The 13,115-nt window shown below is 43.6% G+C and overlaps 1 protein-coding gene across 3 annotated transcripts in view; it reads right to left on the bottom strand.

Annotated features, from left to right (window-relative positions):
- The window catches only part of LOC137327070 (N-alpha-acetyltransferase 16, NatA auxiliary subunit-like), a 93,722-nt gene that overhangs the window by 72,476 nt on the left and 8,131 nt on the right, over positions 1 to 13,115 (bottom strand). For 2 of the 3 annotated variants that reach the window (XM_067992480.1, XM_067992479.1), the window contains exons 2-4: positions 12,722 to 12,806; positions 8,710 to 8,814; positions 4,911 to 5,068 (exon numbers count right to left, since the gene is read on the bottom strand). In XM_067992480.1, coding sequence (XP_067848581.1) covers positions 4,911 to 5,068; positions 8,710 to 8,803 — 252 coding nt within the window. In that variant the 5' untranslated portion in view covers positions 8,804 to 8,814; positions 12,722 to 12,806. Of the gene's footprint in view, positions 1 to 1,600; positions 1,739 to 4,910; positions 5,069 to 8,709; positions 8,815 to 12,721; positions 12,807 to 13,115 lie in introns of those variants that run through there. The other variant, XM_067992481.1, reaches the window with a different exon arrangement.

Consider the following 13,115-nt stretch of genomic DNA (forward strand, 5'->3'; position numbering starts at 1 on the left):
AATTCCAGAGCTTAGGGCCTAGGCAGCTGAAGGCACGGCCGCCAATGGTGGAGCGATTAAAATTGGGGATGCGCAAGAGGCCAGAATTGGAGGAGCGCAGCGATCTCAGAGGGTGGTAGGGCTGGAGGAAGTTAGAGCTAGGGAGAAGTGAGGCCATGGAGAGATTTGAAAACAAGAATGAAAATTTTAAAAGTCGAGGTGTTGCCGGACCGGGAGCTAATGTAGATCAGCGAGCACAGGGGTGAAGCCACTAGGCTTTCTGCCAGAGAGGAAGCAGCAGTGGACAAGCTGTCTGGAGACTGATTTGTCCTAAATATTAGGACCAGAGATGAGAAATAATTGTCAGCTCTGATGCAGGTGCTGGTTTCAAAAGAGCAGAAGAAAGCATAGGATCAGAAAAGATTATGCAGTCCATCTCACTGGTCCCAAAAGTGATTATTTCCCAATCACCAGTCCCTCAAATATCTACCTAATTCTCCCTTAATTTTCTCCACACTACCTGCCTCCATGGGTAGTCCATTCCACGTTCGCCTTAATCTGCACCAAATATCAAAATCTGAACTGCCTCTATATCTTCCCTCTTCTGAGCTTGAGCCCTTGTTCCTTTGCTCTAGAGTTGTGGAAGTCTCAAACATATTATCTGGGTTCAATTTATCTATTCCTTTAAAGATCTTGAGTACTATCTCCCGTGAGCCTTCTTTCTCCAAACAACCCTAGTCTGTAACTTCTCCTCATGGCTCAGGTGCCTTAAGATGGTATCAGTTTGGTTGCCCTTTTCTGCACTGTCTCCAATGCCTGACATCCTTGTTGTAGTGAGTCCCAGCACCGTGTACACAATCCATAACTCCCTAAGATTTGTGCTCTAGCCCTCTGGTTATAGGTCCCAAGCTTTGGTTAGCTTTCTTTACTGCTGGTGCTGCACAATGTACTGTTGGTTTCAGTGAGATATCAACCCTCAGATTGCTCTACTGTGGCCCAGAGCCATTTAGTTTACATTCCCACTACTCTATTGCTTTTCCCTAGTCTCATTACTTCGCATTTGTCCACATTAAATGCCATTTGCCACTCTTCAGTCCATCTTCCCACCTATCTGGATCCTACTTTCCTAAGAGCATCTACATAACCGAAGCAGCATTTCAGCACTGATTTATGAGATGATGGATAAAAGGAAAGGATCACAATTTTTTTTTGTTTCAAACAGAAATGGGATGCTACCGTGGGAAAGAAGCCAAAGAACTGCCAGACAAATAAGGCGAGCTGAAACTAGGGAAACCACAACAAATGTCTTCCGCAACAATACTTAGGTTCGCCTGTGCTAAGAGGACATAACATGCTGAACCAGATTACGGTCCAATGCAGGACAAGAGGTGCCCTGTGGAAATTTAATTTCCAGGTGGCCTTCATGAAAGAAAGCACAAGAGGATACGCTTAACAAACCTTATGCAAGGGCTCTGTGGAAAATTAAAACTGCAGTAAGGAACACAGATGGAGCTGGGTTTCAGTTGCAGGTTAAGGTGATGACAGATATTCAAGGATGGAAGATATGCTACCAGAGAGAGGACCAATGGTATTAGATGAACACACTGAACAAACTTTTTACCTTTGATGTTATAAACCCATGGATGGCTGGCATGAAGTAAGCACTAGTATCCATTGCAGGCAGAGGCAGAGCTCGGTCTGGCGATTGTGCCCACTCAACAGGTCATCAAACTAGCGGTGTTCAGATATAGAATATGACCTGAAAATAGAGAGAAGGTCTCTTCAGGGTGTAGCAAGATCAGGCAAGCTCTGTTCAACACCAGGATGTCTAAGAACCATAGCCTGAAAGGCTGGTAAGGGGTTAGCAGAATCCCCTTCGTTCCACACTCCAATATTCTGGAGCACCCTGGTAATCAAGGAAAATCAGGAGACACGTACAGAAACCGTGGCTTCCAAGAAAAGGTAGACCACCATCCTCCACATTGATTTGACCTTAAGCAGCAATATAGTAGTCAGTCATAGTCTGGTACTGAACAAGTTGATTGGGTAACACCTAGTCTAGAAGATTTCATGCATCACTTCAGTGTACAACTTCTACTCTTTGGGTGGATTTACAATCAGCTGAAGTAGCTGTCATATTGTCCACCTAACCAGATGTTGTGCTGAGAATGTCACTGCAAGTAGCATCATGTGGTGACATTGGGTCCCAACCCTACTTGTTGGCATATCAGACAACTGTTGTCCATCCAGAGACAGACTGGCTTGCCTCATACCAGAACTTGAAAGTGTCTCAGGGCCAATCATACCACTCACAGCTTAAGCCGGTTGATATGCCCACTTGCTCTTTACATGAGTCCCCCGGCCATACTGAGATACATCCATTACTCTAAGCTGAGGAGGCAGTGGATGAGTGAAACCTCCTGGAGGACACTGTTCTCTTGGTACCACGATCTCAGATCCACAGCAGAGGTTTTAGTCAGGATAACAGCATCCTGTAAGGAAAGCAGGTTCAACTATAGAGATGTGATGAACAGTTGGACATTTGACACAAAGATAGCAGTCATCACCAAGCCAAGTTCATGAAAGTTGCTGCATTTCTTGATCCCTCATGAAAAGGAGACACTAGTCTCTAAAGGACTGTGAACCAGTCTGGGGCAAGATTACATTTCCAACGATTGTTAGCAATAAAGTGGTTACAAACATTGTCTTGCATTGGCTCTAGATGAGCTTTCTTGCAGCAGACAATGAAACAGAGCTCCCGGAATGGGGAGTACCTGCTGGGTTGTTGTTCAAGCAGTCTCTTGACAACAAGCTCTGGTGAGCCAAGTGTATGAAGTACAAATAGATGTACTGGGGCATAGTGACAAATGAGGATTTTGTGAGCACCCCACAGACGAGGAAAGGCCAAAGGGAGACCCTCTCTTCTTTCAGTTAAACCGAGGCCCCGTCTGCCCTCTCAGGAGGATGTAAAAGATCTCATGGCACTTTTTCGAAAAGCAGGGGAGTTCTCCCCAGTGTCCTGGCCAATATCTATCCCGGCCAATATCTATCCCTCAACCAACATGGTTAAAACAGATTATCAGGTCATTATTACATTGCTGTTTGTGGGATCTTGCTGTGCGCAAATTGGCTGCAGTGTTTCCTAGATTACAACAGTGACTACATGTCAAAAGTACTTCATTGGCTGTAAAGCACTTTGGGAAGGCCTGAGGTCGTGAAAGGCGCTATATAAATGCAAGACTGTCTGAGGCTGAGCCAGACCGTTCGCAACCTTGGCGTCCTATTTGACCCGGAGAGGAGCTTTCGAACACATATCCGCTCCGTCACCAAGACCGCCTACTTCCACCTCTATAACATCACCCGTCTCCAGCCCTGCCTCAGCTCATCTGCTGCTGAAACCCTCATCCATGCCTTTGTTACCTCTAGACTCGACTAATCCAATGCACTCCTGGCCGGCCTCCCATCTTCCACCTCCATAAACTTGAGCTCATCCAAATCCCTGCTACCCGTATCCAAACTCGCACCAAGTCCCGTTCACCCATCACCCCTTTGCTCACTGAACTGCATTGGCTCCCGGTCCAGGAACGCCTCGATTTTAAAATTCTCATCCTTGTATTCAAATCCCTCCATGGCCTTCACCTCTCCCTATCTTATGACCTCCTCCAGCTCTACAACCCTCTTGAGATCTCTGCGCTCCTCCAATTCTGGCCTCTTGCGTATCCCCGATTTTCATTGCCACACCATTGGCGGCCCTGCTTTCAGCTGCCTAGGCCCTAAGCTTTGGAATTCCCTCCCTAAACCTCTCCGCCACTCCACCTCTCTCTCCTCCTTTAAGACGCACCTTAAAACTTACCTCTGTGACCAATCCTGTTCTAATATCTCCTTAGGTGGCTCGGTTTGAAATTTTGTTTGATAGCATTCCTGTAAAGCACCTTGGGACGTTTTACTACGTTAAATGTGATACATTAATGCAAGTTGTTGAAGTTGTTGTTGGTATGATGAAACAGTTCGCCAGAACAGCAGAGAACACACAATTTACCTTAGTATGAGTTGAAGTTTCATCATTAGCAAAGTCTGCCACAACAGTGGCAAGGGGCCATCTCCTTTCAGCCCATACTTATGCTCATATCTCTGCAGTCCTTTCTTGTGTCTTTTACATCCTAATGCCAGGTCTCTGGGTTGTTTGAAAATTGACTCACCTTTCATTTTTTCTCCTTCGTACTTGCAATTGGGAAGCACTGTATGCCAAATGATGGGCAGAAATCGGCATACAATTGTTCTTCTACAGCTTGTTAGTTGTGCGTCCATTTTGGCCTTTTTACTGACTTATGCTACAATCAACAGTTCTTACATCATATAGGTAGGACCCTAGGTATTCTCTGACACAGCTAAATGCCAGGGACTGTCATCAAATAATCTCAACGCTCAAAAAGTAGGCTGTCCTTATTTTGTGTACAGCTCCAATGTAGCAACATATTCCCTCATAGGTAAGGGTACGACTTCACAAAATACATCCAAGCACTCTCCTCCGAAAGGAGAAACAAATGAGGAGGGTGGGGGGGGAAGAGAACTGGCAAATGGTGCTCAAGGTAGTTCATCCAGAAGTTTAAAAAAAAAATTGCGTTTATCATTTTCTGTCTCTGCAAATTTACCTATTGTCAATTACTCCTTGGAGCTGTAAGGCAGTACAATACTAGACGATGCACACTAATTAAATCAGTCACATTAAAAAAAGCAGCTTTGATCCTGGCCTTTACTGTGAAGCCCTTCACATCGTGTGTAAGTTTACCCAGTATTGTCCATTTGGTATTTCGAGCATCAGTTCATTTCCTCGTATTACTGCTTCATCACATGGTGATGAGTGCAAGACATAATATAATGTTATCGCACACCTATTTTTGTCATAGCTAGTTTGAATAGTAATAGCTTACCCTATAACCTTCCAGATCCCTCATCTGAATTTGAAGCAGCGAGAGATCACGTAGAATCTGCAGATTGTCTTTGTCCAGCTTCAGGGCATTTCGATAACATTTGATAGCTTCATCGTACTTCTTATCGGATCGCTGTAGTAGCCCATAAACATGCCAACCTGACCACACTGCTCGTTAAGGAACACAGCATTCCATATTTTAATAAGAAACCTAGTGGAGAAACTCCATTAAATTGAGAAGGGACAAATAATCTCTGTTAAAGCTTTCAGATCTAAACAGGCTGAAATTCTGAACAAAAGCACTTAGTTTGCTGCTCAAGGTCACATCTGAGACTCCCCTAATTTCAAGGCTGCCTCTGATCTTTCCCCATACGTATGCCCCAATACCATCATAGGTCAGAGACTGTCTGTATAGTCTCCTCATAAGTACAGGAATCAAAAATGGACAAAGCACTCTTCAAGGGAAGCAAAGAACTAGACACGGTGGACATCTTGAGCTGCTGTAACACAAGGCCCACACACTTCATCTCCTCCAATCCTTACGACTCATACTTGATAAACTAGGAAGTAATTCCCACATCCTAATCCCAGCAGGTCCATCTTGTCAAATAAGGTGCTATCGTGTTCCAATTATGTTCACCCTGCTGCTCCCAAGTCCACCCAGAGTGTGGGCTGGTGCCACCTAATATCACCCCTTCATAGGAAATCAGAACTTTCTGCCTCACTTACAATCCCAACCTGTATTCTTCCTACCACATGGCAGAGACTTTTTCAAATCCTGCTCTACAAAACTGCCAGAACATGGCTAATGAGAGAAGTCATCAATCACAGCGCTAAGGAAGAGAAAGTGTCTGTCTCCCAAAAGGTCTTGAAGGAGGAACTCAAGTCCCAGAGGCAGATCACGAGGCAACCTCGGCCCAGAACAGAAGTGAACTTCCTCTTAACAGCCACATACAGCGCTTCAGATTCATAAATGTACAAGAAGCCCCATGATCTTCAAGATAATCCGCCACATGGCAAGCAATTATTACATCGCCGGCATGTGGCAGAATGCAGCTAGTCCTTGGGAAAGGAAATACTTCCCAATGGAGCTCCCACATTGAGATTCAAATTCTAGCAAAGATAATCATTTCACACCTAAATAACTTGATTCCTCTGCTAGTCTAGGAAGAGTGGCTCTGGCTTCCCAAAAATTCCTGAAATAGAAAATCAAGTCCCACAGATTCCTCAAGTATATATTGGAGAAACCATTAGCTTCTTCAACACATTGTGGACTTGCCCTCCAGAGTCCAGCCATACTGGACTTTCACTGCCAAGAGAGGCGAGGCCATTACTGGGATGTTGATCATACTTGACCACAGAATGGGCTAGCCAATTAACATTTTGCTTTACACTGCAAATCACAATCTTCGAGTCATTTGCTGTCAAGCAGACTTACCTTTATAGTTTGAGTTCAGTTGACTTGGAAAATAGCCTAGTCAGAGAAAATTATATTCTTCATAACTCAAATTTTTTCCACAAATATTGCCCATCTGTTTCATAAAACCTAAATTTAATGAGAAAGCTTATTCCAACTGGACAGTTAAAACACATTTTGCGTTTTACTACATGGGTAGCTTGTCTCTCCCCCATCCCGAACCTCAGTCTGCAACTCTCCTACAAACAGGTCAGGTCAGCACAGTCGCACAAATGGGAAGTAGAAAAAAAAACTTCCTGTATAGATCACATACACTTACTTACTCACGTCTGCAAGCTCACTATTGCAATCATTTCACTTCAACAACATTTTAAGACTATAAGAGTCAAATAGCACAAACCAATTTGAGAACAGTTACTGAATGAAAAACACTTTGGGCCAGATCAATGTTTCAATAAACCACCCTTGTGCATTCCACAAGTACAGAAAGAAATTCAATCTATACCACGCGGAACAAGACAGAAAGTGTGCATGGTCAGCAAAACATACGCTGCGACCAGCATGTCAAGGTTTGACGTGTGCAATATGCTAGTCATTGTGGAAACCCCAAGAACTTGAACTGGAGTATAAGCCAAGAGGCAAAAATCAGCAATACAGAAACCAGGCCAATATTAGGATTTACTGCAAATTAAGAAGTACTGAAAAACTGTAAACTGACTACAGACCAGATTTCACCTATATCCTCAGCTCCCTAGCTTTAGAGAGATTTTAGGCAGTTTTGGCCCAACTGTGTCATAGAATCATAGCATGGTTACAGCACAGGAGGAGGCCATACGGCCCGTTGAGTCCATGCCGGCTCTCTGCAAGAGCAATCCAGCTAGTCCCGCTCCTCTGGCCTTTCCCCATAGCCTTGCAAATTTTTTCCCTTCAAGTACTTATCAAATTCCCTTTTGAAGTCCACGACTGAATCTGCCTCCACCATCCCCTCGGGCAGTACATTCCAGATCAGAACCACTTGCTGGGTAAAAAAGTTTTTCCTCATATTGCCTTTGGTTCTTTTGCCAATCACCTTAAATCTGTGTCCTCTGGTTCTCGACCCTTCAACCAATGGGAACAGTTTCTCTTTATCTACTGTCTAAACCCCTCATAATTTTGAACACCTCTATCAAATCTCCTCTCAACCTTCTCAGCTCTAAGGAGAACAACACCAGCTTTAAGTTCTGTTTCCACAAGCTTATTTATTCCAGTTTGATTTGCAGAACAGGAACTGTTGAGCTCCAAGCCTGACCATTAACAGAACTCCTTAGTTTTTTCCACTTTCAAAATCATTTTGTTCAGATTGTTTTGTGTGGCATAACATCTCTGTGCAAAATGAGTGCAATTATGTTTCTACATAAGTTTGTCTCAGTTACTGTAGTAGTTTGAATGAAAATAATCAATTGGCTGTTGGGGCAGCATTCAGTTTTACTGAAAATTTTGCAGTGAAGTTACAAGATTTAATTTTGGTTCAAACTGGAGATACACTGTCAACAGTGGATTTTACCTCAGTTACAATGAACTTCCCAATGCACATATAACATATATAAAAGGAAAAACTTTATATTACAGCTCAGGTTTTGGGAGAGTGAGCTAACTACATTGCCCTACTGTGCTTACCTTTGTAATTGGCAGCTGGTTTTTCTGGAGGCCCCCCCCCCACAATTCCTCACATATGCTGACTGGCTGCGACTCCTTGGCCAATGCATGTGTGCAGTGCAATGCTTCTTTCTATAATTCTATGATTCTCTCACAACAATATGTCACACTACTATAGAGACAGACTAAAGCATTTTACATGTGTAATAACATTGACACATTGTGTCATGATGTCACCATCAGACAAGACCTGCATCAGACCTGCTAACAGGAGCTGATGGCCATATACCAATATGCAAGTAGCTTTAGTTCATTTTATTACCTTGTCAGAAGGGTCTTGACAAAATAAAAGTCAGTATAAAATTTCAAAACTGATGTTGACCAACATCTGCACCATCTCAATCCAAATCGGCAGTTACATTTTCAAAGTTTAAAACTACACTGATATAGCTTCCTTAATGTAACTAAACATTGCAAGGTGCCTCACAAGGGTGGTGGGGGGAGAGGGGGTGGGTGACAGAGAGATAGTCAGACTCCTAGCAGGGATTGGGAGAAAAGATAAGGGAGATAATCATACAGGAGGTCAAAGTGATAGGTTTTGAGGAGGCTTTTGAAGGTGGGGAGAGAGGTAGCAATGGGTAGATTTTCTGGAGAGTTCCAGATAGCAGGACTGTGACAGGCGTGCTTCAGTACTCAAAAGGTTTAGTGGACAAGAAACTGGAACGTAGGACATCTCAATATAGGATACAGACGTGACTCTTCAGATCATTACGTAAACCTTTCCTCACAAATTCACAGGCATCTTCTTTCTTCCCCAGACAGTTTAACGTCAAGCCTTTCATCGCCAATGTTTCTGCAAGATCAGAGACATCAATTGAGATACTGAGCTGGGAAAAATAATTCCACTCTGCATTTCATTAACAATGTAAAGTACACCATATCGCTGGATTATTCAAAATACCTCGCTGATTATTGAATGGATTTATATTCCAAAAATCAACATAATCACAGTAACCACCTGATTACAGGGGTTATCCAAAATGTTTTTAAATGTTACAGCAAAACATCATTGGGATCTCAAAAACAAATCTAACAGCAGCTTACTGTTACAAGTCAACAAACTGGAAACGTCGGTACTGTGTGCAAATTGAAATAGTTTATCAAAACATTTATAAGACAGTAAATTCAGCATATATATAATTAAATATACCAAACAACACTGATAACATTGGAACAATTATGCATGAATTATAGACAAGTCAAGCTAACAAGTAATTTTTACCATTTGTACTGCATTTAGTTTTGGTCAAATTTAGTGCCATTAATTCTATTCACCCGAAGATAAATTATTAAAAGCCCAGGTGAAACCGTTACCTACTCTACAGTATAATGTTATGCCACCTGTCCTTACAATTACAATCAAAAGGAAACAATCAATTCTTAATTCAGCAAAAAGGGTAGTGACATAAGTTTGTAATAGTCAAAATTAAAGATCAAGTCAATTGAGAGAAAGGTGGGAGGATGAAATGACCTTCTCGTTCTTAACTTTGGACGAGGATAAGACAATTTGTGAAATCATCACAGCCTCTCAGCAGGGAGCTCTCACAAGCCGAATGCCTAAATAGGGAGAGATGTGCAAGTTGTGCAATCGTATATGTGGGCTGTAATGACAGTTTGTGAACACTCTGGGATCCAGGGTAAAGGCCCAAGGGGTACGCTCTGTCTTGATGACTATAGCACTTAGAACTGCAGGAACTTCTGACAACCAGGCTGGATGGTGATGTGAAAGTAGACACTGTTAGTCTACTGCAGCTCTGCTCTTGGGCACATCGCTGAATAATTTGAAGCAGTTTAGCATCTTGGCCTAACTGTCCAAGATCCAAGATTGGAGAGCATCATCTCAATTTACTGCGAGCCACAAAGTAGAATCTACTCCTGCTGAGCAACAGTGTGTGAGGAAAACTGGACCGATGGTTTAATGCAGGCAAACGACAAATCCAGCGTCAGGCAGGATGATACAGGATTCATGGCACAGATGGAAGCCTTGCCAGAACAGGCCAGTACCTGGAACTGCAGTACATTTAGCAGCAATATGGGCCAATGCCCGATTACTCCAATGGTCAGCCTCCCATCTTCCATAAACTTCAACACATCCAAAACTCTGCTGCCTATATCCTATCCCACACCAAATCCCATTTGCTGATTTAAATAGACACCTGGTCTCCCGATGCCTCAAAGTTAAAACTCTCACCGTTGTTTTTAAATCCATCTAAGGCCTCACCCCTCTTCCAACCCTATAACCTCCCTTCCCAAATTCTCTATTCCCCTGACACCGGCCTCTTGCGCATCCCCCATTCCTTTCCACCATTGGTGGCCGTGCCTTCAGCCCCCTAGGTCTCATTCTCCAGAATTCACTCCCAAGACCCCCTCCACCTCTCTCTCCTCCTTTAAGATCCTCCTTGAAACCCACCTCTGACGAAGCTTTTGGTCACCCTTCTTAATCTCTAATCCTTCATAGAGAGGGAGGAAACACGGAAGAGAGGGGAATCGTGCACGCGAGAGAGGTGGAAGCACGAAAGAGAAAAGGGGGGAATTCTCAAGAAAAATTGTAGGCGAGGGGTGGAGGAGAAAGATGGGGAGAGAAATGGGGAGGCTAAGGCAGGGAAACTACCACTGCAAAGATAGAGGGGGGAAAGCCGGCTAATTCTCACAGGGGGATCATGCCCCTCCCTCCAATGGGCCTGGATTTTGATCTGGGGATTGGAGGTATGTGGTGTTGAGGAGATGGTCTCCTATCGAGTAGTGTTGTCTTTTCTCCTCAGGTGAAGGGTAGGTCCAGTGCCAGGTGAGGATAAAGGGAGGAGAGAAGGGGAATGAGGATATTCTGTTGGGCAATGGAAGGGGTTTGGTAGCACTGGGTATGCTCTCAATTGGAGGGGGTGTGGTGGAGAGAGAGAGAGACCAGAGATTGCAATGTATAAGTCCCATGCAGTGGTTGGCATTATGGTTTTGTACTCATGGGTGGGGGACAACCAATGGGTGGTTTAGCAATTCATATAGGTGGCTTGTAGTGGAGAGGCATCATTTCCGGGTGCAGGATGAAGCAGCCAGTGGGTGGTTTAGCAGTTCATATAGGTGGGCTTGCATTGGAGAGGCATCATTTCCAGGTGCAGGATTAAGCAAAGGCCTGAGAAGAATAGCATTAGGTATTGCCATATGATTTATCAACGTGGGAACCTCTCAACATGTCGCCAATAATGTGCCTCCTCCTTCTCGTCACTTTCTTTGATACCTGGAAGCTCAGGTGGCTGTTCCACCAAGACTTTGTCCAGGGATGCTCCTTTACACTACTGAATAGATGGGCATGAATCCCAGGCAGGCAATTGGCAAGAGAGGGCTTTCTAATGGCCTGAGGATGAAGAAATGAACAGCGAGGTAAACATCAGTCCTCCATCTTTTATGTTGGGCATGTAAAAAACAAAGAGCAATGGAAAGGAGACATTAGGTAGGGCATGGCCGCACCTGCACTTCAGAATCACTGGATTAGAGTACAAGTGAGAGCCTTTGATGCTCGGCTTCCATCGCAGCCACATATGATATGGCAAGATTGTAGGTACACACATAAAATCTCAAAGGGCCTTCTAAATAGCGAGGAAGGAAGAAAAATATCAGCCAAGGGAGGATTTTTTGGTTGCTGGAACACAGACTTTGGATCCGGGAAGGAATGTGCTGCCATCAATTATTCAGGAATAGGGGCTGCCACGAAGGGAGTGTTATAGGGCATTTGTACTTATCTTTGTGTCCAGGAATGTCTTTTGAGGTCGAGAAAGGGAACCTTTAGGTTGCTAACCTTTCCTACTTTTGGAGCTGGCTTCAGTGTCCATCTACAAGGCACAAGTCAGGAATGTGATGGAATACTCTCCACTTGCCTAGATGAGTGCAACTCCAACAACACTCAAGAAGCTCGACACCATCCAGGACAAAGCGGCCTGCCTGATTGGCACCCCATCCACCACCTTAAACATTCACTCTCTCCACCACTGGTGCACTGTGGCTGCAGTGTGTTCCATCTACAGGATGCACCACCTACAGGATGCACTACAGCAACTCGCCAAGGCTTCTTCGACAGCACCTCCCAAACCTGTGGCCTCTACACCTAGAAGGACAAGGGTAGCAGGCATGTTTGCTTTAGACAGAAAACAGAAAAGAGCAGCAAGACTGATCCCAAGGGTAAAAGGGATAAGTCAAGAGGGAAGAGTGGAGAAGCTTAAACTCTGCAGACTAAAAAGGTGTTTGGAGAGAAGGGAACCTCTTTGAAGGTCAGGTAAACTCAGATTATTACTTCAAAGTATATCCAAACCAGAGATAAATGGAAGTTAGCAAGAAGAATATGTACAACAGATATCAGAAAAAGGTTCTTTATTCAAGAAGTGAAAAATGGTTGGAATAATCTATCAAGCAAGGAGAAGAGGTAAAAACATTTGGATTTAGATTCCATGATAGGACAGTTTATATGCTACTTGAATCAGCTTTAATGGACTCAAATTTGATAAGAGAAATTTGCATCTGAAAAGAGATTCTCCCTATGACAGTCTACAGTCTAGATTAATAATATTCATGTATCTTTTAATTATCAGCTATTTGCAATATAGTAATTTACAGTGGCATTTCTCTTTACTTGATAGTACCACAGACTACTGCAACCATAAGAAGAAAACAAGACTACAATGTTGGTGATGAATGACCACTTTTACATTTACCTCCATGCTCTGCAAATTTGGGGTTGGAGAGGATCACCTTGCAAAACTTCAGTCCATTTTTGTACTGCTTTTGTTCGTAGCACTTCTGTTGAGAGAATATTTCAGTTAACAGACACAATAAGCATCATTAAGAGAGGTGAAGGAGTGCAGAATACGTCCCGATTTCCCTTACTGTGTTAAAATCGTTTTTTGGAGGCCCCACATTGTCACAGCTCACGTACATTTCAAGGGAGCGATCAACGTTTCTAGCATGTTTGAAATCATGGCCAATTTACGGACAACATGAATTCTTTCTTCTGTGCATTGGCTGCAGTTCGTGCATTCACAGAATAGGTAAATCACCATGTATTATTGGCAGAGAGTCAGCCAGAGCCTGAAATACACCAACTTGGTT

Source organism: Heptranchias perlo, chromosome 11 (assembly GCF_035084215.1).
Source record: "Heptranchias perlo isolate sHepPer1 chromosome 11, sHepPer1.hap1, whole genome shotgun sequence".
NCBI lineage: Eukaryota > Metazoa > Chordata > Chondrichthyes > Hexanchiformes > Hexanchidae > Heptranchias > Heptranchias perlo.